This window comes from Corvus hawaiiensis, chromosome 6 (genome assembly GCF_020740725.1).
Source record: "Corvus hawaiiensis isolate bCorHaw1 chromosome 6, bCorHaw1.pri.cur, whole genome shotgun sequence".
NCBI classification, from domain to species: domain Eukaryota; kingdom Metazoa; phylum Chordata; class Aves; order Passeriformes; family Corvidae; genus Corvus; species Corvus hawaiiensis.
This window is the reverse complement of record NC_063218.1, coordinates 64,016,524-64,041,696: the sequence shown is the minus strand read 5'-3', so window position 1 is coordinate 64,041,696 and position 25,173 is coordinate 64,016,524. Positions and strand designations below refer to the sequence as shown.

At 43.7% G+C, this 25,173-nt stretch overlaps 2 protein-coding genes across 3 annotated transcripts; both read left to right on the top strand.

Annotated features, from left to right (window-relative positions):
- Window positions 1-521: 521 nt before the first annotated feature.
- FBXO3 (F-box protein 3) lies at window positions 522-11,356 on the top strand. Its single transcript, XM_048306471.1, has 11 exons — window positions 522-685; window positions 2,601-2,690; window positions 3,148-3,311; window positions 4,877-4,991; window positions 6,613-6,817; window positions 7,107-7,152; window positions 8,224-8,308; window positions 8,970-9,092; window positions 9,497-9,612; window positions 9,945-10,135; window positions 11,209-11,356. The coding sequence occupies exons 1-10, from the start codon at window positions 576-578 to the stop codon at window positions 10,130-10,132; spliced, it is 1,242 nt and encodes a 413-aa protein (XP_048162428.1). The 5' UTR covers window positions 522-575; the 3' UTR covers window positions 10,133-10,135; window positions 11,209-11,356.
- Window positions 11,357-15,269: 3,913 nt separating this feature from the next.
- On the top strand, window positions 15,270-21,602 carry CD59 (CD59 molecule (CD59 blood group)). Of its 2 annotated transcripts, none has more exons than XM_048306473.1 (4): window positions 15,270-15,381; window positions 17,605-17,677; window positions 18,375-18,476; window positions 19,994-21,602. In XM_048306473.1, exons 2-4 carry the CDS (start codon window positions 17,614-17,616, stop codon window positions 20,185-20,187), a joined length of 360 nt encoding a protein of 119 aa, XP_048162430.1. In that variant the 5' UTR covers window positions 15,270-15,381; window positions 17,605-17,613; the 3' UTR covers window positions 20,188-21,602. The 2 variants fall into 2 exon arrangements, with proteins under 2 accessions (XP_048162430.1, XP_048162429.1); XM_048306472.1 differs by lacking the exon at window positions 15,270-15,381 and adding an exon at window positions 15,811-17,115.
- The last annotated feature ends 3,571 nt before the right edge of the window (window positions 21,603-25,173 follow it).

The window sequence follows — 25,173 nt, the reverse complement described above, 5'->3', positions numbered from 1 at the left end:
CTGAGTTCTGAGGGCTGATTTGGAAGTTCTGAGCTCTGAAGGCTGATTTCGAGTTCTGAGGGCTGATTTTGGAGTTCCTAGGGCTGAATTCTGAGGGCTGATTTGGGAGTTCTGAGTTCTGAAGGCTGATTTCGAGTTCCGAGGGCTGATTTTGGAGTTCCTAGGGCTGAGTTCTGAGGGCTGACTTGGGAGTTCTGAAGGCTGATTTCGAGTTCTGAGGGCTGACTTCGGAGTTCCTAGGGCTGAGTTCTGAAGGCTGATTTGGGATTTCTGAGGGCTGACTTGGGAGTTCTGAAGGCTGATTTCGAGTTCTGAGGGCTGACTTCGGAGTTCCTAGGGCTGAGTTCTGAAGGCTGATTTGGGATTTCTGAGGGCTGACTTGGGAGTTCTGAATTCTGAAGGCTGAGTTTCGAGCTCTGAGGGCAGATTTGGGAGTTCTGAGGGCAGATTTGGGAGCTCCGAGGGCAGACCGCGGAGTACCGGGGACGCCGCGGCGCCGCCGCCCGCGGGAGGCGCTACCCCGGCGGGGCGGAGGGAGGCGCGATGGGCGGCGCGTCCCGGGGACGTCTCGCAAGATGGCGGCGCCCCCGGACGCGGAGCTCTCCTCACCCCTCAGCCTGGAGCAGCTCCCCACCGACCCGCTGCTGCTCATCCTCAGCTTCCTCGACTACCGGGATCTGGTGAGGTACGGGCGGCCCGGGGGGATGACACGGGCGCGGCGGGCGGAGCGCTCCCCGGGTATGCGGGGAAAGGGTTTGGCTGCTTGCGGAGGAGCCGCTGTATGGAGGACACGGCCTGAGCACCCTTCCCTTCCAGCAGCAGCGGGCTTTCCCCTCTTTTACCTTCATTTTTATAACTGAATGAAATGTTCCTTTTTACTGAGAGGGTGGTGAGGCCTTGGCGCAGATTTCCCAGAGAAGCTGTGGCTGCCCCACGCCTGGAAGTATCCAAGGCCAGGTTGGACGGGGTTTGGAGCAACCCGGTCTAGCGGAAGGTGTGCCCGCCTATGGCAGGAGAACTGGTTGATCTTTAAGGTCACTTCCAACCCAAACCATTCAATGAATCTGTTTTTCTCTTCCCCCCATTATATGCTGGCTTTGTTTGTACCTAAATGAAGCAGTATCTAGATTTGTAAGACCAGTATTTCCCCGAAACTTGTGTTTCTACGGGCAAACAAAGGGTGGTCTTGTTGCTAGTAAATGTACTCCACCGTTGGAGGAAAAGCAAACGAAATGAAATACGGTGACTTTTCAAGGAGAAAAACGTGAATGAAAGTGGCAGGTGCTTCTTGGGCTCGGTGGCTGAAGGGTTGTGAGTCATACAGTGAAGATGAAAATGTGGTTTTAGGTAAAACCTCATCAGACAAGTGCAAGGTTTGGCAGTGGTTGAAATCACAATGTTTAATCAAAGAGGGAGGAATAAGTGTAAGAAAACAGAGTATTACCAAAAATGTGGGGAGTTTGGTTTGGGTTTTTCTATTCCCCCTAATAAATATTAGTCAAGAATGACAGGACATCAGGGAGAATTCTGTTAGGATATCAGCAAAAAAGAGTTTAAGCATAAGCAAAAGCTGTAACAGTTGTTACGGTGGCCCTTAGATATTTGGTCATGTGTCAACTTTTCCATTGTTTGTGTAATTAATGAGAATGGCTTTAATTGCACTTTTATCACGTTTGAAGCCACATGTTCCTGTGATGCTGTGGTGACTTACTCCCTTCCAGAAATTACAGGCTTGATTGATAAACACCAATACAATAGATTTCTGCAAGGGCTTTTTGACTTTGGGATATTTCTGTTCCCCACCCCCCAAAAATATAAAAAAATCCCCATATCATGAAATTTTTGCACAGCCAGATGTCCAGGTGTGAAATGAATGTGTTTGTGGGGGTGTGGATGGAAAGGGTAATATCAGGGAGTACAGGGAAATCACTTTGTTGAGGTTGACTTTGAGATACTAACACAATTCTAGTTTAAACAGTGCGTAAAGCCCCAAAAAAGCAGCAACTGGCACCTTGTTTGGTACCCTCATGTGGAGTATTTAGGTGTTAATCACAGCCTTTGAAACACACACTTGTCACTTTAGAACGAGCTACCAGAGAAAGTGATGTTGCCGCATCTAAACTGATGGTACCTTTTGGAGACTTCCTTCAGAGTCTGTTATTTAAACAATTTAAAGTAGAAAGTAAGTTTTATATACTCAAACTGTATAGTTTCTGTAGCTTACTGTGGAAAAGATAAGGCAGAGCCTGACCATCCAGGTAAGAAAGGGACTTAAATCATAGCTAGCCTGTGCTACTGGAATGCTTTCCACTGGTGGAGTCATGCTGGAATCTTTCAGGCACTGTTTACTTTGGTGTAGGTCTACAGCATGACCTGCTTTACAAAAGTACTTAATTGCTGCCAGTTCCTAAGTGTGTGGAAAAGTAGTTCATGACTTACACAGCTGTGATGAAGAGTTTTACCCATTGTAAGCACAACTCTAAAAGGACAGCTAAATCATTTTCAAACTGTGTGTTTATTTCATGATAGTGTGATGTGTGATACAGCATTTCTCCCTGTTTGTTTTGCTGCAATCAAATGTAATGATTTTATATTTATAGTTGCTGCTATTTGAATCAAAGATTAAATCAGCTGTCAAGCCATGATCCACTGTGGAAAAGACACTGCAAAAAATACTGGCTCATTTCCGAGTAAGTGGGATTGTTTTAAGTCTTTTTTCCTGTGAAGATGAATTTCTGAGACATGTTGTTCAGCTGATGTTCAGTCCATCTCACTGTCTGCTTATCCAACCGATACTTTTTCAGCTTCTCCATAGCTAAGAAGAGCTGAGTAAATGAAGGATGTGAATTAGCTTTTCACCAGCTCTAAGATTCACTGCTAGACAGAGCTCTGTTCAGAAGGCACTCTGTGTAAAGGAATATTGTTTCTAAATTTTCCCCTAAGTACCCCAAATGTTTCCTAATTCTGTTCCAACTTGCTGTTGAATAGATGCTGGAATTAATTGAGTTTGTGTAGCTTCACATGGCACATAGTGTTCCTGGGTTAATGTTATGCATCCTGTTCCTGCCAAATAACAAATACCAACTCCTCGGGTTTAGAAGGCTGTTGAAGCTGGCATTTGAACGCATTTTCTTCGTGTCCCCTCAGGGAGGAGAAAAGCCGACGGAATCAGAGCTGGAAAGCCATCTTCACCAGCACCTATGCTGATTTAGGAAGATACATCCACTACTATGCCACGCTGAAAAAAGCCTGGGATGACCTGGAGAAATACTTGGGGCAGTGGTGTCCTCGCATGATCAGCTCTTTGAAAGGTACCCTGGCACACCTGTGAGTGGGTTGGCTCACCCAGCCCTGCCTGTTATTAAGCCTCATGCTGCTTTCATGAAAGGTGTGTGCCTTAATTAGCAGAGTCCTGAAAGTCGGGTAGATGTGCTCTCCCTTGGAAGCACAGGCAGAGTCCTTGCCCAGTTCCTACTGATCCATAGATTCTCTGAAACCAAGATGATATTTTTTTCTAGTGACCAGTCTGTCTTTATCACACTTCTAGGTTGCTATGACCTATTGTTTGTTATTTTTTAGTGTAGCAGCTCCATTACTTGTAGGACGTGCTGGTGTGATTTTATTTGTGAGGTTTTTGTAAGACCTAATGAAAACAGTGTCACATGAAAGCAGACCTTCTAATCTGAAACCAAACAAAAAGGAAGTTGCTGGGTTTTATTTTTTTTCTGTAGGTCTTACTGTAGTCCAGTGGTGGAACAATAGTTTTTCCTTTTTTTTAATCCCCACTAAGATTCTGTTTTCAGCTTCAGTTTGTATTTTAATGCCTGAAGTACTTCCAGTGTTCTAGGTCATAAATCACAGCTACAATCAGTTTGGGGATTTCTGGTATAGGGGACAAAAAAGCTTTTACATTTTCAGCTGCATTTCAGTTTTCTGTATGAAGTTGACTTTTAGACCATGATGTCTAATTCAACTTGATCTGTGAAATTAAGAGCCAAATGATCTCTTAAGAGACAATATTAAGAGACAGATTATCTCTTTCCTATTTAAATCTTGCATTTTCTTGGTTTGCTTGGATAGTGCTGGGTTCTTACTTTTTGTTAAGTATTTTTGAAGGTAGAATGTGAAGCTTTTATTTATGTACAGAAAGACAAAAACAGATTTCAAATGGCCAATTTCCACACTTACATAATGATGGCAGGTTTTAGATAAAATTTAGGCCTTTTTCATACCATTTGTAAGGGATGTTGTTTCAATGAATTGTTAATTTATGTCCTGTTAATGAAACAGATAATGAGTATGAAAAGGGTATTAAAAAAATTGTTTGGAACAGACCACAGAGGCCACCCAGTTGATTTTTGCTGGAAGTGAGGGTGCTGGAACCCCCCTGAAGTACACGTGGAAATGTAAGAATAGTTCTTCTCCACCCCTTTCTGTTGTTGATTTGAAAATCCCCCTTTTACAGCCCATTTATTGGTTCAGATTCCAAGTGAATGCGGGCTGCAGCCAACATTTCTGTGTCACTGATCGAACTGGAAACTGAAAGAAGCAACCCTTAGGGTAATGAAAGACTAAAATCAATGCTGCCTGGAAGCCATAACTGGGACTGTTACTGGCAGTGTTGTGGGGAAAAGGTTCATTTCACATTATAAACATTTGCTGCTTTCAGGCCTGTTAAGGTTTCACCAGACTGAGCTTGGTGCTGTATTAAATAATCAGTGTCATAATTTTCCTTTCGAATTTATGTGGCACTCATTGTGTACCACCCAGCATACAATAAAGCCACCAAATACTGACTTGAGTCCACGTTGGATGAGGGCATTTACAGATTCCATGCCTTGTGTTTGAAATACCTGAACTATCCTTTCTTTTCCAGAGAGTGCAAGGGAGGAAGATCTGGATGCTGTGGAAGCACAAATCCGCTGCAAACTCCCCGATGACTATCGGTGTTCATTCCGTATCCACAATGGGCAGAAGTTGGTTGTTCCAGGGTAAGGACTGAAAACTACTTACCGAGTATTAATTCCTTTTGTATTTTTTCAGCACTTCACTTATTAAAAGGTGAAATGTCCCCTGAACAGGATAAATGAAGCATTTAAATATATTGTGACTGAGTCACCGCTTAAGTGACGCTTGCAGAATTGGCCGTCTTCTAATCTTGGAAGTAATTGGAAGCCCAACATGGATTTCTAATTGCTCAATTTACTCTTACACTTCCCTTTTTCCTCGTGAGAACCCTTGTCAGTTTTTTGCAGCAACTCAAACTTCCAGCTGTTAGACTTTTAATCATAGCACTGCAAGTTGCTCCCCTGAAGTTTGGCTTTGTATTACAGAAGTAAATTACCCCCTTGCACTCTTCAGGCTTCGTTCTTCAATAATTCCTTTATTCTTTAAAATGATTAGGGAATGACTTAAAACCAGTTAGTCATCTTAAGGTAGAATCAAATTGTCAGTTGTGCTTAAGTTTTCTCAGTAGAAGATTTTATGATTTCATGCAGTTTCAGCAGTGAAAATCTCCCTTTTACATTAAGCTTAGAAGGCCGATGACCAAACAAAGTTTCTGGTCTTTCAGCTGTAGAAAAATTAGGTGTTTGAAGCACCTGATGAAGTGCTGCAAACATTAGCAAAAGATGGAAAACTACAGCAAATCTTTGCAATGTCTGTAGGGAGGAATGCACTCATATTGCTCTGCCAAAACCTTCACTCATAAAGAAGGTGCAGCTTTCTCCAATTTGAGTGTTTTATGTGCAGAAGGGACATAGGAAATTGTTTTATGAAACCATAAGGATGATTTCTAGTTCTTTTTTCCAGGAGAGACTTTAAAATTTTTTAGAGAGAAGATAGGTGCCCTAGTTCTTTAGATTTCAAATGGTGCTCTGCAGGTTGTGTGCTTCCTCTCTTCCTACTGTTTCACTCCCACGAAGCCTCTCCTGTAATGGTGTGCCTATGGAAGGGCTGCAGGAGCAGACACAAGGCTCTGGGGTAGTCTTCCAGCCTGGAGAAAGGCTGCCAGGGGAAGGTGTGGTCCCAGTGGTGGGGGATGAATACTGGGAAGATCAGGTGTAGGCAGTGGAAGTTTGTGCAGCAAGTTGTTAGATCAGAAATGGAAGCGATGTGGGACTCATCCTTGTTAGATGCTTCAGGTTTCTTTGTTGGGATGCTGGCACTGCTTCTGTAGAACGTGCTAATTCCAGGCAAGACTTCCTAAGGAGAAGGAGGAATGGAACCTGTTGGCCAGGATGGGATCAGCTTTTAGCATGCTGACATGTGGCAGCTTGCACCTGAGTCACTGCTTTCATAACACCAGTGGAAACTCAGCACCTGCAGGAATTTACATCTCATTTGCCTTTCCCTGTTGTTCCCAAGCTGGGAGTGTGGAGTGTACACTCAGGTTTGTGTGCTCCTCTGACTGCTGAGTGTGATGCTTACACAAAGCTAGGATGATGATGTGAACTAATAACCTAGTTCAGCATATGGATATTTGACTTGGATTTCACCTAAGCCCAGTATACATCTAGAGCATTGAAAGACGCAGTTTCCAGAAGATTAAAAGCCAGCTTTGCCTTGTGAGTGGTGTCTCCTGTTTATGTTCCCTGTTTTTGTTGTTCCAAGTCTGATGGGAAGCATGGCCCTGTCAAACCACTACCGCTCCGAAGACCTGCTGGACATCGACACGGCGGCCGGAGGCTTCCAGCAGAGGCTGGGGCTCAAGCAGTGCCTGCCCCTGACCTTCTGCATCCACACTGGCCTCAGTCAATACATGGCTCTGGAGAGCGTGGAGGGGCGGAATAAATACGAGATCTTTTACCAGTGTCCAGTAAGGAAGATGTGTTTATGTTCCCCAATGTACTTTTGTGATGATTGGTAGTGCATGAGCCTTAGTGGAAAGTTGAAGCTGTAAATTCAGTTACCATGGGAGCACTCGTGGGGACAGGCGTGTGAGTTTTACATGTCTGAGGATCTGACTGGGACTACAGTGATGTGTCAAGCAGCCAGACTTCAGGTTTGGTGAATACAGGGAAAGTGTTCCCTGTGCTATTTGAATTTTAACCCTGAAAGTCCAGTGCTCTCTTTCTGATACATCCTTAAACTTCTTTCTCTTTCAGGACCAAATGGCTCGCAAACCATCTGCTATTGTTATGTTCATTACAGGTAACACTTCAGATAAAATACTCAAAATGAAATAGTGTGGGATCATCCAGCATATTTAGAAGTATTCCACTTGGCTGGAAGGGTTAATCTTGGCTTAGCGTGGGGTGGAGGGGAAGTTCCATACACAGGATTTCACTTGGCATTTTGAAGGTGGCAGGTAAATAGATCCACTTCCTCCATTCAGAGCTACTTTATACAAGGTTTGCATTTTGTGGATTAATGGTACAAAGGAGTATAATAAACTTGGAGTCCCTTAGAATTCCAAAAGATCAAAGGACAGCACACAGAGCTTGTGCTCCAAGGAAGAAGTGGTAAGTACACTTAATCTAACAGGAGTGGGAATACTTGATTACACATCAGGGAAGGCAAGGATAATAATTTCTTGCTAGCTCAGCTTCAATCCAGTTTTGAATCCCTAATATTGACAAACAGTTGAACTCTGTACTTTTCTATTGAACTCTGTATTGCAATGCTTGGAAGATTTATGGCTGAGAAATTCTTGTGCAGAGAGCTGCTATGTGAAACGCTCTTCTTTGAGAATTAAATGTGACAGTTTGAGTGTGTGCTTAGCAATCAAGCTGTTCCAAAATAATGGCTGTGGGTGTATGAAAAGCTGTTCTCAGACAATGGCTGCAAGTGTATAAAAATCCCAGAATGACAAACAGCCTTATTCTTCTGAGGTTGTAGAGGAGTGCAGAGTGTGTCTATGATTTATCCCTCTCTTCAAGGAGAGGAAATTCTGCAGTGTTCTTAGAAGCTTTCCATATGGAATCCAAGTGATGAGACACACCACTGAAGACCCTGATTATGATGTGAAATACATAGCTAAGAGATTCTTTGTTGGCTGTGTCATTTCTGGAGGATGCACCCTTAACTCTTTGGTTCTTGATTGGTTTCTCCAAATTATCCATATTGGTAGAATGAACTGGAAGATTGACTCATCTCAGTAAGCCTGAGAGTTTGCTATAAAAATAATCCAAGCTTTAAACTTCTTCCTTGAAGTATCTACTGTAATGTGCTTAGTGGTAAATTGCCCCATTCTTAGGAATGCTTTTCTTCCTTGGCATCTAGGTACATCTTACTTGGAATGGTTCACATCCTATGTACACGAGGTTGTAACTGGAGGTTATCCTATCATCAGAGACCAGATTTTCAGGTATTGTGACTGGGATTTGTAACCTCAGTGCCAGGTTTTGGTGCTGCTTCTAAGCATGCTCACCTCTTTCCAAGTAGTGTTGGGCATCAGATACAAAAGCTGGTGGTGGGGAGAGGAGAAAGCCCATGAAACTACTGAAAATAAACATGTAAACCAGAATGCTTAAAGCAACTTTGTTTTTTTAACCAGAAGCTTCAGAGCTTGTAGCTGCGTTTATGGGACTGGAATTCTGCATTATAAGTGATCTGAAGTTTAGCAAACAACATGATGTTTATTCTTTGGGCCATGAGTGTGTTTTTGCTGCAGGACTGTTCAAAATTACTAAAAAAACAAATGTTTCAGCTAACTAGTCTCTTGAATATGTAAATAAGCAGGACTTGTTCTGGTGTCTGAATCTTCATGCACTTGAAATTTCTTCTAAATACAATCAAGAGCCTTAATTCTGTTAAACTGGGATGCTGCAGAACCAAGTTCTTGGATCTGTAAATAAATTTGCTGCTAGAGTTTTTAGGTTGGTTTTTTTTTAATAGCATAGTGACACAGCCTTATTTAAACAGTGTGTTTATTAATATTAATAATTATTGATAACTACCTTGTGTGTTTAGTTTTCTGTATCGAATGTGCAAAGCTGTTTGCAGAGATAATGCTCTCCTCTCCGTAGGTATGTGCATGATAAAAAATGTGTTGCTACCACAGAAGATATTACGGTGTCTGTGTCCACCTCTTTTCTACCTGAACTCAGTTCTGTACATCCACCACATTATTTCTTCACTTACAGAATCAGGTAAAAATAACTGAATTAATTCTTAGAATGCAGGATAGACCTATGGAATGTTCACAGCAAATTTATGCACAGCATTTGGAAATGTTCTGAAATGAACAGGATGTGCACAGCATGCTGTACTTTTTAATAAAATAATCCTAATCATTACCTGAAGTTATGATTCATTACATGAAGTACCAGTCAAGCTGGTAATCGCTAAAATACAGTGGTGGGTGGGGGAAAGAAGTTACAAGCAGCTCTTGTGATTTAGAAGAGGGTAAAGAACAGACAGTGAAGCATAGAGATGGATCCTGCTACTGAGGTTACCTTAGTGGGTGTTTTCTTTTCCCAGTTCACTTGGTGATCCCAAGGGCACTACAGCATTTCTTGAAAGGAATGCATTAAGTATGTTCTCTGGCTTCTAGAATTGAAATGTCCAAAGATGCTCTTCCTGAGAAGACCTGTCAGCTGGACAGTCGATACTGGAGAATAACAAATGCCAAGGGTGATGTGGAAGAAGTCCAAGGTCCTGGAGTAGTTGGTAAGTGAAAAATTACTGGAGCGAGTATTTAATGTACTTGTTATTAAAATTCTGTTTGTCAGGTTGTGTGGTTTGTATCAAAATCAGAGAAAAAGGGATGAAAGCCAAAGCAGAGGGACACAGGTTGTTTTGTAAGGGGTATCTGGACATCCTGCTACTTAAGCCCTCTCCAGTTTTTTATAATATCAGTAATTGCTGAGAATCAATTTATGCATCCACTGGCATACAAATTGATCTGCCTGAGTCTGTTGTGGAGTGCAAGTCCTTTAGCAACTGCTGAATTGTAGTTCTCCATCAGTCCTTACTATTGTGATGTAATATTTTACCCACAGGGGAGTTCCCAGTCATCGGCCCAGGGAAGGTCTATGAGTACACCAGCTGTACCACGTTTTCCACAACCTCTGGGTACATGGAGGGGTACTACACCTTCCACTGCCTCTACTACAAGGACAGATTCTTTAATGTCACAATCCCTAGGTTTCATATGGTGTGTCCAACATTCAAGGTGTCTACAGCATGAACGGTAAGCAGAGATGCAGTTGGCCAAAACAAACGCCCAAATTATAAAAGTGACAAAAATTACAGTGCTGAAGAGTGTTCATATTGCTAATTCCATACAAAACATGCCCCACGATTCAGAGCTCCTCGTTTGTGCCTGCAGACGTGGCATTGCCTGAGCTACTTGGATTTCACAGCTCCCTCCTTGGTGGGACCACACTCATTAATTTTAGCCATAATAATGTATCTGCTCTATTCACACATGCTCCAGTTAATGACAGTTTAAAAACTGTAGAGTCTGTGATGTGCATTAGTTCTTGCTGAAAGTGCATTTCATAAAGTCACTTAATGACTTCGCAAATCACCAAGATACTTCACTTGCTGTTAATTATAACGTAGTTTTAGTTTGGAGATTGTGGCTTAATTATATCATTTCTCCCTTTTCTCTAGCACACTTAGAGAAAAGCTCTTGATTTATTTTATCCCTAGTTTTTGTGCAAGCACTGAGGAGCCATGAGCTTTCCTCAGGAGCAGGCAGCTGCTTGTACACTATCTCAGGTTTTTCCCAGGATTCCAGACACTCATTCCCAGTGGCTCTAACAGCAGGTGCCAGCAGATGTCGTGCTTCTAACAGAAAACGACATCTCTTCACTCTCACATTTTTGGGATCTGTACTTGCCTTCCTCTCTAACTTCCTTCCCTTCAGCTGACTGGAAAAATAATTTCCTTTTCTCTGTTGCTCCACCCCTGTTTTAAATGGTAGAAGGGTAATAACCCTTTTGTTTTTAAGTTTCTTCAGTAAAGACAACCTAAACCACCAAGAAAATGGGTGCAGCTGAGGTACTGAGCTGTGGCTTTCCATAATTGTAGGTATGGAATATTGAAACCCAATGGATCCTTGGGGAGTGAAAGGTCAAGTAGTTCAGCAAAATGACCTCTGCTGCAAATTAAACTTGGTTTTAGGACAAAGATCACAGTGTCTGCTTCAGCTAATGGGTGTGATAATGCAGCCCAGATTTTTCTAGGCAATTGTTAGTGCTTTCTTACAACTAACTGGAAGGGAAGATTTTAATTAAACCTGGGTGTGTTTTTTATTAGATAGCAAATCGTAATGAATCTGCAGTGGATGAAGACCAGGATTCCACAGGCTGATGACTCCCGAGATCGACGTAGAGCGTTGGACTTTCCTGCACCCTCTGGATGCTGCCCATGCCACACTAATGGGGTTTTTTCCCAAACAAACTATTTGCAGAAGCTGAAACCTTTGGGGCTAGTGCATAAGAATGTTACTCACTATTGTAAATGAACTCTGTTGCACATCAGGGCAACTAGCATGGATGTTGGTGCCAGTTCTGATATTCATTGGAGTATAACTTCTGTTTCCCTGGTTTGGAAGGAGGGGAAGAGGGAGGAAGACAGGGGGAGGGAGAGGAAGAGGAAGGTGTTTGGGCTTTGTTTGTTTTTTTCTGAAGTGTGAAACAGCGTGATAGTCCAGGGTAATCATATCTTACATTTTTGAAGTATTGCCTATTTATGATCATACTGCAGATACGGTGTGGGGATTTGGTTCTATACAAGCATTTAAAATTAGCAGTAGACAAGATGGCAAAAAAGGCTGTATCCTGTTGTCCTTTCTCATGAGTTTCTGCTCTGGATAGCTCCTGCTAAGAATGAAACTTGCCGTTTGGTCTGAATATCCCATTTGGGTGAGATTAGGTGCTCTTATGCTATTTTTTTTTTTTTTTATTAACATAGGAACAGCAAAAAATTCTGGTCATTAAAATGCGTAAATTAGGAGTGAAACTGGCCTTATTTTTAGACAATCTGTTTGTCAGCTTGATTTTATGCTAAGTGACTCTGATTGGATAATGCTTCTGGGAATGTAGTGTCCATGCATAATCTGCCACTCGTTAACTTAAGGAATTTCTCAATGACTACAGAGTATGGATTTGTAAATATGTTTTGAGGTTTTTTTCTTTACATGATGTTTGCTGTTGTCATAGGTGACAAATTTATGTTATGTATCATGTTTTGCTGAGCCCTCGATGGATTTTTGTAACTGAATAAAAAATTAAATTAAAAAAAAAGAGGAGGCTGGCAGAACAGCAGATGACTAGAAAATTTATATTTAAAGAAGTATCTGTTTGCTTTATCATTTTTGTTTCTGTTGTCATTAATAAACAACTGCCTTTTTTGTTCTCAAGTGCTACATGGGACTGTTTTTGCCAAAACTTGAGCAATAATTTTGTGACCAGCACTGGGGTAGTCAGTTCTTCTTTTTGACAGCTGGAATTTGTAGGTTTTATGAGGTAGACCAGCATATTGTGGTTCCAGCTCAAATTTTCCATTCTTGACTAATTGCAGAGTTCTCTTTTTTTTTTTTTTTTTGCAAGCCCAGGTATTGGATTCTCCATGTGCTCAGCTTTCCCCTGGTGCATTTTCCACAGCGGCACAAGGTAGAAAAACAAACACTGAGTCTGATCCCTACAACAGTTTTTAGGTGAAACATCTCCAGAAACAAAACCAGCTTGTGTTGTCCCTCACCGGAGTCAGAACAGCACTGAGCATTGCTGGAGTGCTTGCAAAACGTTGCCATTTTGAGGATTATCACAGTATTACCTGTGAGGGACAAGAAATTTCCACAAAAGTTCTGTCAAGGATCAGTAAAAGAAGGTTTTAGTGGAACTAGAACTTGCTGCAGGGCTGTGTGTTTTCAAGGACAGATTACCCTCATGGTTGGAGGCCATTCTTGGGAGGATTCCTCCCAGGATCTCTATGTTCTAGTGCAGTGGAATCAGCTCAAGGGCATGGGACTCTACACAAACACTGCCAACTCTTGGCAATTTCACTTATTTTTCCCTACTGTTTTAGGGAGTGGTTCTCCCTTGGGTTGTTACAGATGAGCTGGAATTCTTGCTTTCTTTGGGAGATGAAGGACAGTGCTGTGCTTTCAGCCCCTGAGCGCTGTGGTGCCAGGGTTTGAGGCCTCAGCTCTGGGCACAGCTGGTGGCAGAGGGGTCTGGAGTGAGGAGGGAGTTGAGGGAATCCTGCTCCTGCTCTGAGCATGAATGTGTTTTTAGCAGGGCAAAGGGTATTTCTTTGCTTCAGGCAGCTATTTTAGCACAGGGTGTGTTGCCTGGAGCTGCCAGAAGTGCTGCAGCTCCTCATGATGTGCATTTGAAGTGGGGCTGAAACCCGTGGCTCTCCTCACCCCTCCCAAACAGAAGGTTATTCCAGGAGCGTGAATCACGGAATCATGGGATCAATGTGAAATCAGAAACAAAGGAGTTGGTGATGTTTGGCAGCACTGCTGGCCTGTGGGAATGTTCACTGAGCAGCAGCAGAGAATTGAGTCGAGGTCCCGCTGCCGCAGACAGCACCTCACCGCTCTGGCTGGGCACAGGTGTGGGGCAGCTGTCACTCCAGTGCATGCAGCTGCCAAACGCTTCCTGTGGTCACTGGAATCATGGGAATGTCCTTCCCATCGGCCACCATCCTGCAGGCTCAGCCTGAAGCTCTGCCACCTTCTCCTGACTCAGACCTGACTCTGAGGCTTGGTTAGGACTTCACCTGGCCAGGCAAAACCCGCCTCGCTGAACACCTGTGGACTCAGCTTGTGCTGAAACCCTGGCACATCCAACACAAACATGTAACTGGTCCGGTTCTTTTTCTGTCCCTATGCTGACAGGCTCTTTATAATTGCTCTGTAGGATTCTTTCAACATTTTTGTGGGATTTTGCTGGCTGAATGGTTTCATGGAGAGGACCTTTGGCCACGATTTCTTTGCCATGGCTGCACCACAGAGAGAAAAACAAATGGTGTGCCAGCCAGTTAAATAAAGAAAACCCAACTGAAAGTTGCTGTGCAAGTTATTCCAGTATTCTGGTGCTGGTTTTATTTTTTCCTGTCACTGTTTAATTTGTCAAAATTTATGCAAAGAATTTAAGGTGGAAAATTCAGGTCAAGTTTGAAATACCATTTATGTGTGATGATACAGATAAATGTGTGCTCTGTTGGAGGGACTGTTGCCAGATTTTGGGAAAGGAAAACAGGTAAATGTTCAGCTGTGGCTGATGTTCCTTGTTTCCAGTCCCTCATCTAAGTGAATTATACAGGGTTTTTTTCTATCATATTAATTGAGGGATTCTCATTTAATAAGTTACATCCAATAAACCACAAGAATCTTACATCCCTTTGCTTCTATTTATGGCTTAAACAGAAGTAAAATCTTTTAGACAGAAGAGACAGAAGATCACATGCTGAGCTGACTGGTAATCAACACACTCAGAGAATCTGATGTAAGTTCTGAGTGATTTAGGGTTTGCTTTAGGTTTAGTAAGTAAAACGGCAGTTTTGGTGTGGTAACAAAATTAAACCTAAGAGTCCTTTTTAAATACAACTGGTAGTTTTACAGGTATTTCATATTGTCCTCAAGTCAGCACTGAACTTTTTTTTTTCTAGATAGCATGGATCTAAGTATTAGTAAAATACTTTTGGGGTCCTCATTTCTATTGCTGTTCAATGTTTTCCTGGGTTGTGAATGTTTAAATCTACATTCAGGTACCTCTGGAGGAAACGGCCACTTGCCATTCCTGGTTGTTCCTTTGTGTGTTCTAAAACTCTTCACTGCTTTCTGTAATCTATTAATTCATACCATGAGGTATCTCTCTCTGGGGAGACCATAGAGCCCCTTCCAGTACCTAAAGGGCCTCCAAGAGAAGTGGAGAAGGACCTTGGATAAGGGCCTGGCATGACAGGACAAAGGGGAATGGATTTAAAATGACAGGGGGTAAGTTTAGATGGAATACTAGGAAGAAATTATTTATCAGAGCAGGGTGAGGCCCTGGCACGGGTTTCCCAGAGAAGGTGTGACTGCCCCATGCCCTTAGTGTTCAAGGCCAAGTTCAGTGGGGCGTGGAGCAACCTGGTTTAGTGGAAGGTCCGTGGTAAGAACTCTCGTTCCTGAAGTTCCCTTCCAACCGCAGCCATCCCAGGATTTAACCAAAGTGGCGATGGCCACAGGCATGCCCACATGACGCGTGAGGGAGGGGGGCACACGCGTTCCCTGGAAGCTCCCCGGCCTGTGGGAGCAGGGAGCGCGCAGCGACCTCCCGCCGCCCGGCCTGAGGGAGCGCTTCTCCCGCCAGCGGCTCCCGTCAGCGGCTCCCGGCCGCCGCCCCGCCCCGGAGGCGGCACCGCCGGGACAGGAGGCACGGGCGAATTAGCGGCGCAGCCCTGCTCCCCGCACACGCCAGGATTTGCCCGGGGAAGGTGAGCGGGACGTGCCCGGAGCAGCGGCGGGAGCGGCGGGAGCCCGGCGAAGCCAAGCGGTGGCCGCGGGGGGGAGCGCGCAGGTCCCCGCCGTGGGGGAAAGAAGGAGGCAGAAAGCGGGGAGAAAGGCGGCTTTTCCCGGGAGCTGCGGGGAGCCGGGGGGAGGGTTTGGGTGGGATTGTGTGCTTGGCCCGGGGCAGGTGTGCTCTGGCCGTGGCCGTGCCCTGAGTCACGGCGGCCGCACCGCAGTGCGCTGCGCTGCGCTGCGCGGGGCCGAGGGCCGGAGCGGCCGCGCACGGCGCTGGAGCGGGGCCAGCAGGCGCCGGCACCTGCCCCGCCGTGTGCGGGCACGGGAGACGGGGAGCTGCTCCCTGCGGGAGGCGGCTCCTGCTCCCCTTCCCCCCATCCTTTCCCCCCGTGCGGTCATTTACGATGACAGCAGGAGCAGGTCCTGTCCCCTTGCCTTCTCCCAGGTGGGACTGCAGAGAAATTCTGTTTCACAAGCAGGCACTGAGCCTTCCGTGCTGTTGCAGTTCCTGTTTCTTGTCCTTGAGATGGGTCGGACGTTTGACTTATAAGGCTAATTTAGAAAATTCAGCTTAGGAGATGTTTTCTGTTTTCATTTCTTTTAAGCTGCGTTGTGAATTGCTATTTATGTATGTATTCATTGTTTTCCAAAGGCCAGAATTTCCTGATGTCTCTCACAGAAACAATTACTCATTTTCATGAAAATAGATGCACTGAATTGCTACTGTTTGGCTGGCTCTGATGATTTTTATTCATCTGCCTGACATTTATGCTGGTCATGACTTGGTGTTGCTAAAAGGCAAAGCTGTTTTTGTCTGCTGACACATGGGTGACTGAGGACTCCCAGAAGATGGAGAGATTCCCAGGGTGGTTCTCTTTGCTGTCCAGAAGGGCTCTTGCTGTAACCACCAGATTTAACAGCACTCCTGCAGATCCATGTCACTGTGGGACGAGCCTCTGGCCTTGAAAAGCTTCTTGCAAAGTTGTTTACCACAGACAATCAGCTAATCTTGCACATTATGGGTTTGTTATTTATTGTTTCCCTCTGCTCAACAGTAAGTCATACCGAAAGGAGAAAAAAAAGAAAGTGGGTTGGTTTTTTTCATCATTGGGTGGGGTTTCTTTAGGTTCTTTTGGATAGATTTGGTTTTTTTGTTAGGTGAGGTTTGGGTTTTTTTGTCAGTAGAAAAATTAACTAGACTTAAGGTTGAGAAGCATTTAAATACTTTTTTTGCTGTGAACCCATCTTTTCAAGTCCTCAGTCAGTGTCCTGGGAGGAAAAAGCTCCATCCTAACATGGTTAAGGCATGCTATGCTAAAATCTTACAGCTGCAGGCAGAATTACGAGCAGTGACTCTTTCACTACACTTTTATCAGATGAAAAACTTGTTATCTGAATACCTTTAATATTTTGGAACTTTCAGTGCCACTTGGGCTTTAAAGACAAACATAAATCATGCCCTCCTAGCGCAAGTATGGTCCTTCTCTCCCTGCTGTGTCTGCTTGATGCCTCCTCAGAATATCCTACTCTGCAATAGCAAAGATTTTTCAGTAGGAGCTGTGATTGTAGTTCAGTGTGCAGAAATCTGTCTGAGAACTCCTGCTTTGGAGCTGCCTGTGTTAAAAAAAATTCCTGACCTTCCCATCGCACTGCTGCCTACGGATTGCAGCAGCCATGGAGACCTGAGCCACTGCTGCAGGCACTTGGTGAGTTATTGCCTGTGTCAGTCCCTCAGTGAGAGGGAGAAATTTTGGGAGAGGAGAGGCAAAAGCTCCTGTAGAGCAGCCAAACCTCTTGCAACCCCATGAGAGAGGAGAAAGGAGAGCAGTCTGGCTCCAGGGTTACTGGGGAATTGCTGAAAGAGAAAAAGCATTTGAGACCTTTCTCTTTGCTAGGTGCATTTGTGGCTGTGAGAAATTGGGAGGCCTGTTGAATGGTGTAATCAGAGAGGAGAGAGGAGACTCATCTGAGCCTGTCAGGGCTCAAATACCAGTTCTGAGAATAAAAATCCTGTTCTCAGAATAAAAATCCTCCCTTGGAAAGTGCTGTTACTTTTCCCTCTTGTGTTTCCCTGTTTTTCCTGGCCAGTGCTTTCAGTTTTATGCTGAAACAAGTCTTGGAACCTCAGTTCATCACCGGGCACTTTGCTTTTAAATAGAATAAACTTGTAATCTCTCTTTCTGCCCTCAAATTAGGGAAGAAGCATGACCAAGATGAACTACATCCTGCTGACTGCCTGCATTGTTCTGATTGCTTTTTGCGGCTCTGGTGAGTAGAAGAGAGGGACTTCGTGGTTTAATGTTATGACAGGGGCTGAGAAAATCATGGAAAGAAATGCCAGAGGGAGGAAAAACAGTGAGAAAGGCCTGGATTATTCAATACCATTGTGGGGAATGTCAGTAACCATCAAAGCAGGGCTCAGTTTCTGTTCTGACTGTCTTGGGTCAGGAGAGAGAGTTGGGGACAGGATGTGGTGCTGCTTAACACAGTAAAAAACGGGTGTTTTGTTGCTAGAAAATGGGATTTCTCTTGTGTGAATTGGAAACCAGTAGAATGAGAGGGAAAGGAGATGGAATTTAAAAAAAAAGGATGGACTAAAACTCAGCAGCAAGTGTCTGTCATTGCCTGGAACAGGCAGTCTTCAAGAGCAGATAAAAGGAGCAAACATTTAATATCTTGTTCTGCAGGCGCATAATGGTGTTTTTAAAAAAGTGACGTAAATACATGCTTCAAGATGTGCCTTTCAAAATTGCCAGCCTCAATTGGTATCCTGACATAAGCTTGTCAGTTTTAACTGAGGTCTGGAGTTTAACAATTTTAGCTGAAGCCTTGATCTTAATCACCGGGCATCTGTTTTGTGACAATTAGATGCAGATAGTGGTTCTTCTTTTTTTGTTTTTTTTCTTTTCCTTTTAATAAACTCAGTAGTTTATTATTCAGTAAAGAGAAACCCTTGTTGTCTTAGGTTATACCTTAAGATGTTACCACTGTGACAACAGCCCTTCCGTGTGCAGGACCAACAGCACCTGCTTAACGACTGAGGACACCTGCTTGCAGATTAAATTTGGTATGTACAGTGTCCCACAGACCTAAAATAAACCCACTTGGATCAGTTTTCATTGCCTGGACACCTCTAATCTGGCCCTAGCATGCATTTCTCAGCCTCACCCAAAAGGAGCTTGCAAATACTTCTGAAGGTCATGCTTATATCCAAGCAATAATGGGATGATTTAGATAGGTGAGTTGTAGTTGTACAAGCATGTACATAGATACCTTTATATCCAGATTGGAAAAAATACACTAACAAATAAACAAGCAAGCAAACAAACAAAAACCTACCCAAAGGAGCTGGAAAAAAATAAAGACAGCGTTGACTTTAAAATACAATTTGTTACTCTTTAAAAACAGATAAAGGATGTGTAGCCCACAAAATAAACCTGCAGGTGAAGGGCTCAGTCATTTCTGAATTCACACTATTAAAATAAATTCTTTTTTCCTGAGGGTGAAGTGATCTGTGTTTTAGGAGGGACATCTTCAACTAGATCAGGTTGCTCAGAGTCTGGCCTTGAATGTTTCCAGGGATGGGGCATCCAGCATCCCCCTGGACAAACTGTACCAGTGTTTTTCCACCCTTATCTGCTCTTCAGGCTCTGTCTTCTGCACATTCTTCACAGAAAGCCTTGTCAAGTGCTGGCTCAGGCTGCTTAGGGCAGTGCTGGAGTCCCCATCTCTGGAGGGATTTAAAAGCTGTGTGGATGTGGCACCTGGGGATATGGGTTAATGGAGGGCTTGGCAGTGCTGGGTTAAAGGTTGGACCTGGTGATCTCAGGAGGTCTTTTTCAGCCTAAATGATTCTGTGAGTGCAGGCTGAGCTGGCTGGGGATGCCAGGTATCACTCAAGCTCCTCCCCATATCTCCCAGTGGGTCATTTGGACTGAGTTGGGTACACGCTCCTGAATTCCTAGTGAAAGCAAATTTGGAAACTTCTAAACACTTGTACTTAAAAAGCAAGTACATGGCTGTGGCAAAACCAGAACTATAGGGCTGATGCTGGGGGCACAAATGGCCCATGAACTACAGGACACAAGACTTACCAAAAAGTGTCCCTTCTGGGGAGGGTGAGAGGCCGAGCCCAGTGATCTGTCCCTGAAAGTTTGTGTCGCGTTCTCATTGCCACTTTGATACAAAATCTGGGGGTATGTTTTCTACCTTATTAGCCACTCCTGTGCAGCATGCTGTGGGTGGGACTGTGGTCAGACCTTCCACTCTTTGTGTACAGAGTATTTCTTGGTAGGAGGTTTGTGCTGGGTTTGTACAACACATTTCTGGGTGTGGGGTCGAAGAACCAGACCACGAGGCTTCTGCCTCCCCCCACTGCCCCCCGATGCCATGGCAACACAGACCACAAGGCCTCCATCCAATTTCTGTGTTTACACCATGGGCCCTGTCACAGATGGAGCTTTGCCTTCTTCTCACTGTTTTATTCTTCTAACAGTGGCAGTCCAAGCAGTGCTTCTCTTTCTGTACCAAAAATGGTGTTACTGTCAATACTCTCTTAATATGTTTAATTTTTTTGTTCCATAGGTAAATTGAGAACTTTCTCCTGCTGGAAGGCATCCCAGTGCAGTGTGAATGAAATCGCTGATTTCTTCCAGTTGGATAATTTTGAATTCTTTTGTTGCCAACACGACCTGTGCAATGAGAGTGCAATTACTGGGGTTAACAAAGCAGCCTTCAGTATTGCTTCTGTAATGGCCATGTTATGGATGCTCCTGTAACAATCCTCATTTGTAAGCTGTCCTTTCAAGATGAAATTACACAAAACCATTAACTCTTTTCTATATTGCATATTTTCAGCTCCTGTCCGTAGGCAGAAACATTCCCTTGTAATTTTGTTTCCCAAGGTTCTGTCCGATAAATCATTGTCTCCATCCATGGGAAGGAGATGTGCATTGTTATCAGTTATTGGGTGTTTTGATCTGTCCCCATGTTCATGGGGAAGATAAGTTCTTGTGAAGTCATGTTATCTTGTGGAGAACCTGGGCAAACTCCAGTGGGTGATGTGAAGGAGAAGGAACACTACAGCCTTTCTGCTGGAAACTGTCATTTTTTTACCATCCCATAAACTCTCATTATTTTTGATTGGCATTTCTGTGGGTTTTGATTTGTTTTGCTTTGAATCCTCCTTGTCACAGACCAAGCAGTGGATTTGCCCTTAACACAAGACGTGTTGGATCATAAGTGCACTTTGCTGCAGTCTTTGTGATGAATATTGAAATATTCAGTTTCAAGTCATGTAAACGCTTTGTTCCCATCACTGTACCTTTTTTTTTTTTACAAGCCAATGATATAACCTTGTCAAGTGCTATTATTTTGGGAGAAAGCATCTACATTTCTTAAACCAAAACCAAAATACTGCTATAAGTGAGAAACACTTTTCCTTCTTTTTTTTTTTATATATATATATTTCTGTGAGCATGTAGACAACCTGTGATAGCTTCTTTTTTTATTTTCCTCATACATTATCCATGCCTAGGATTTTAAGTGAGCATGTGCTTTGCACTGAGTATTTATTGGTATACTGAAAATCGATTATAAAATGCTAAGGAGTTGAAATGGCACATGTAGGTTACTTCCCCACCTAGTTAGCTTTTGGGTTTTGTTGAAAACAGTGACGTGTAAACTTAACCCTTCAAGCTTCCACCTAGGAGTATTAAAATCTTGCAGAACTTTCTTTCCATAAATGCCAATGCACAGTATAGGTGTGTATTTATATAGCATGAACAAAACCTGCTCAGTCTGTAGGTGTGAGAGGTCTGGAGCTCAAATACTGAAACACTTACGTTGCTCTGCTCCGTGGTGGGAGTCAGACCTTGGGACGTCTCTGGTACATGGGGACCCTCTCAGTCAGGCAGGATGCCAAATCCTCTTTCTCTTCTGGAGCTGCTGGCATATCCCTGCCAGAGTTGTGTCCATTGCCAATGGGATATCCTCTTCCTGAGGACCCTCGTGACACCAGTGACACCAGTCCACCAGTCACAACAAGGGTGTTGTTCTGAATCCCTGATGTATTCCACAGTGTACCTTTTGGTTGAGCTTATTGTAGCTATGAAAGTGTCCTGGGATCTCTCCCATCACTCAAAGTATGGAAGTTGTCCTGTCTTTGATTAATAAAAATGTCAAAAAAGAAAAACGTGGTGTGTGTGGTGATTTATTGGTATTTACAGCTGGATGGAACTCCAGTTGTTTCCATGGGAGGTGCATCCATGCTTCCCATCCAGAGACTCAGCAAGTTCCAAGTAGACTTCTTTCATATTTTTCCCACCTGATTAAAAACAGACACTGGAAGACAGTAATTTCTGCACAATGACTTTTTCCACTGCTGCAGCATCATTTGTCAAACTCAGGCTCATTTCAGGTGAAGAAGTATTAAAGCACTGACTCAATATAAATTGGGGGAAGGTTTGTTAACACAGAGGTATCTTTTGTTGGACAAGATGATAGATTCCTTATGCTTAAATCATCCTGATGGCAGCATTTTTTCTCTATTACGTTGTCAATGTCTCTTTTTTGATGGTGGCACTTTTAAACTTGTTTTATTGCTGTATGCTTGCATATATAAAATATTCTCCTTTTTTGATATGTGCAAAAAGGAGCTCTGTATTTCGTGTGTCTAATCTTCAAGCAATCATTTTTACTATTTCTTTTTTGATAGCCTTGAACACTTTGTCTCATTTATCATACTTTTTTGTTTCTCTTCTAGAAGCAGCCTAAGCAACAAGTCCTTGTGTTTTAAATGTGTTACTTTCTTTTTGTAAAGATCAACCAGAACATGGTTTAATTGCTGTAAGGTTTGCATTTTCTGAGTCTGGCTGTGCTGACTGCTGAGCCCTCTCCTGCGGAGTGTTGAACAGTGACTGCTCCTTGAGTTTTGGCACTTCTCCCCCTGCTGCTGCTGTGTTGTGCCCAGATTTGCTCAAAGAGGACCAGTAAAACCAAGAGAGCCATTAAAACCTTGGCTCAAATATTGAAGTATTAAAATCCGTTCAACTCTGAGTCCACCAGGACCCCCAAGTCCTCTGCAAAGCTGTTTTCCCCCTGGTCAGCCTCCAGCCTGTGCTGGTGCCTGGGGTGATTCCCAGCCTTTGGGGTGGGTGTGACAAAGTGGTGCCTGAAACGCGGGGACTCCTAGCTTTCGGCCACCCTCCGTGAGAATATCAGCCAGATACTTTGTGTGGTTCAGCTGTGTCCTGTCAGAGCCAGGAGAATGCAAGATAAACTCGGGGTGAGCGGCTGTGCCGCTGTGCAAAGCTGTCTGTTGCCCTCTGCAGTGAGTGCTGGGCAACTTGTCGCTGTTGCCGGCGTTGTTTTGGTTTTATTTTGTAATTATCCGAGTGGTTTGCTCTGTTCTGAATTAGTGGCACGACTAAAACCTCATCCTTTGAGTGTGCTTTTTATGCCAATACATATCATTTACGTACTAAGGGCCGTCTGATCCTCCAAGAATATTCTTCCCTACATGTACTTCACAGTTGCTCTCATAACCAGCAGTCTCTTTTTTGGGGGTGGGACACAAGTTATATAGGAACAAGAAGGACAAGGTAACAAATGGAAGCTGCAGCAACAGCAGGAATTCATTCTTGTGATCTCTTTTTACAATCAATTCCTCCTCCAAGCCCTCATGGTGATGACCAGGTGTCCTTTGACTTGAACTTGGGCATGGAGAGACCCTGGATGCCTCCTGGTACTGGTAGGAAAGGGGCTGATATACCTGGTTGAGAGGAATTTGGCTTTATCCTGCGTGAAATCCTTCTCTAGTTTTACCATCCCTCATCAAAGATGAGGTGGGATGTCTCTGTGTTATTTCAGGATGCAGGAAATTGTGAAAGGAAGCAGATGCACAGGGAAAAGCAGACAGGCAGAGCAAGCAATTTCCTCCCACTGCTTTTTGGTGTGAGAGGAATGAAGAGGCTGACCAGTGAGCAGCTTTATTTTGTGAAAAGGAGTTGCTAAAATAATAGAACAATCCCAGCAGAGAGCTGCACGTTAAGTAACTTGCTGCTGCACTAACTGGGGCATCTGGATACTGCTGTTATACAAATATTTAATGCATTTAACAACAGCAGCATTCCTCCAGCTGGAAGAGAGTTTAATGTGTCTGAAGCTCTGTGTGTCTCCAGGGGCTTGGATCTCACTGGTAAATACAGTCAGTCCTAAGCTGGCATCACAGCAGGGGAGTTTGGCTATGCCTAAACATCCAAGAAAGCGTTGTTTGTGAGATCCCCACGTTTATTGAAGCAGAAACGAGCACACTGCACTTTCTGCCTCCACACAAGGTGAATATTGCAGGACAGGATATAACAGGATATATGCAAGGTGAATGTAACACGACAATGCTAACACCATTCCACATTTTAGAGAGGGAGAAGGGAGCGGCTGATTGGCTGTGAGATCCCCAAAAGAAGTACGTTGTCATCTCCACTCCTGTCTTTCCAAGAATGGTTTATACATTGGGATAAAATGAAGACCTGCTGGTGATAATAATTTTATGCGTGTGACAACTTACAGCATAGGGAAAACTGTCCTGGAGCCTAGGAAAAGGTAAATTGAAAATGCTTTTGGTTTCTTCCTCCGAAGTAGAAGGAATTTTAAAAAAGTGTTTGAAGCAAAGTTCCCCTCCAAAATAATGAAATCTCTCCATGTCATCCAGTGTTGGTTCTATTTAAGGGATAAGGAGTCTTGAGTGGATTTTAGATGCTTCTGAATCCATACCGTGGCACCTTGTGAGTCCAATTTAAACCAGCCCCTTACACCATTTTGGTGGATGAGACTGAAGCATGTGCATCCTCGTGTTCTCCTCTCTCACAGATATTCGGAGACGCTGCTGTGGGGCAGGTTTGGAGAAAAGCTATGGAGACACTGCAGGATGGGGATAAAGTCACAAAGGTTACAGGTTGAGTAGATGGATATGGTGAGATTCACTATGGAATTTGTTCTGGAGACTGCTGCAAACCACAGAAACCTTATTCTCCAGAGGATTCTCCAAGGAACGCTCTGCGCCTCATTCAAGCCCACGATGCTGGAGTTCATTCCACACTCAGATTCCTATTTCCAGAGATGCTAAAGTCTTCCAGGGAACTTCAGGTATCCATCACCATCAGCTGTCATGGTTACTAAGTGGTCAAGGCTTGGGTGAGAACATGCACAGCTCGGTGTCATCGTTTAGCTCGCATCAGAAATGAATGACGATAAGAAGGCTGCACCAGGAAAAGATTAAAGCGATTAAAACGACGGCCACATCTTGAAATCTAATGACTTTAGAAGTCTGATGGGTTTCTTCCTTCCTGCTCCCAGTCATGGTTATGCTGTAGGCTCCTGTGAATCGAGGTATATTCTCTGCTCTGTGGGATAAAGTGATGCTTGTCTGGGGAATGGTGGGGCTGTAGGCCAGAATCCAGTGCCAGGTATCTCTAGAAAGCTGCAGTTTGCACACAGATAAAATGACTATCTAAAAGATTACAGAAGGCAAAATAAGAAAGCTGCTGCTGTCAGATATGAGGCACATCTTCCTTTTGTACTTGTGTGTTTTACCCCATAGCAAGCTGGAGGTGGTTTTCTTTTTTTCTGCTTAGAAAAAGGATTTTCAATCCACTTCTCTCCCTGAAAGATCAATGTAACTATTGTTGTGAAAATTCCCTTTCCTAATAATACTGCAGCCAGTTTTTCTAGTATGAAAGTGTTTTTATTAATAAATATCTCTCAGT

What these genes read in the sequence shown, in the direction of transcription:
- CD59 (XM_048306472.1), top strand. Translation starts at nt 16,915, where the DNA reads ATGCCTCCTCAGAATATCCTACTCTGCAATAGCAAAGATTTTTCAGTA. An exon ending in GCCACTGCTGCAGGCACTTG is followed by an intron (nt 17,116 to 17,604) that starts GTGAGTTATTGC and finishes CCCTCAAATTAG; the next exon opens with GGAAGAAGCATGACCAAGAT. An exon ending in GATTGCTTTTTGCGGCTCTG is followed by an intron (nt 17,678 to 18,374) that starts GTGAGTAGAAGA and finishes TTGTTGTCTTAG; the next exon opens with GTTATACCTTAAGATGTTAC.
- FBXO3 (XM_048306471.1), top strand. Translation starts at nt 576, where the DNA reads ATGGCGGCGCCCCCGGACGCGGAGCTCTCCTCACCCCTCAGCCTGGAG. An exon ending in TATTGTTATGTTCATTACAG is followed by an intron (nt 7,153 to 8,223) that starts GTAACACTTCAG and finishes CTTGGCATCTAG; the next exon opens with GTACATCTTACTTGGAATGG. An exon ending in TTCTTCACTTACAGAATCAG is followed by an intron (nt 9,093 to 9,496) that starts GTAAAAATAACT and finishes TCTGGCTTCTAG; the next exon opens with AATTGAAATGTCCAAAGATG.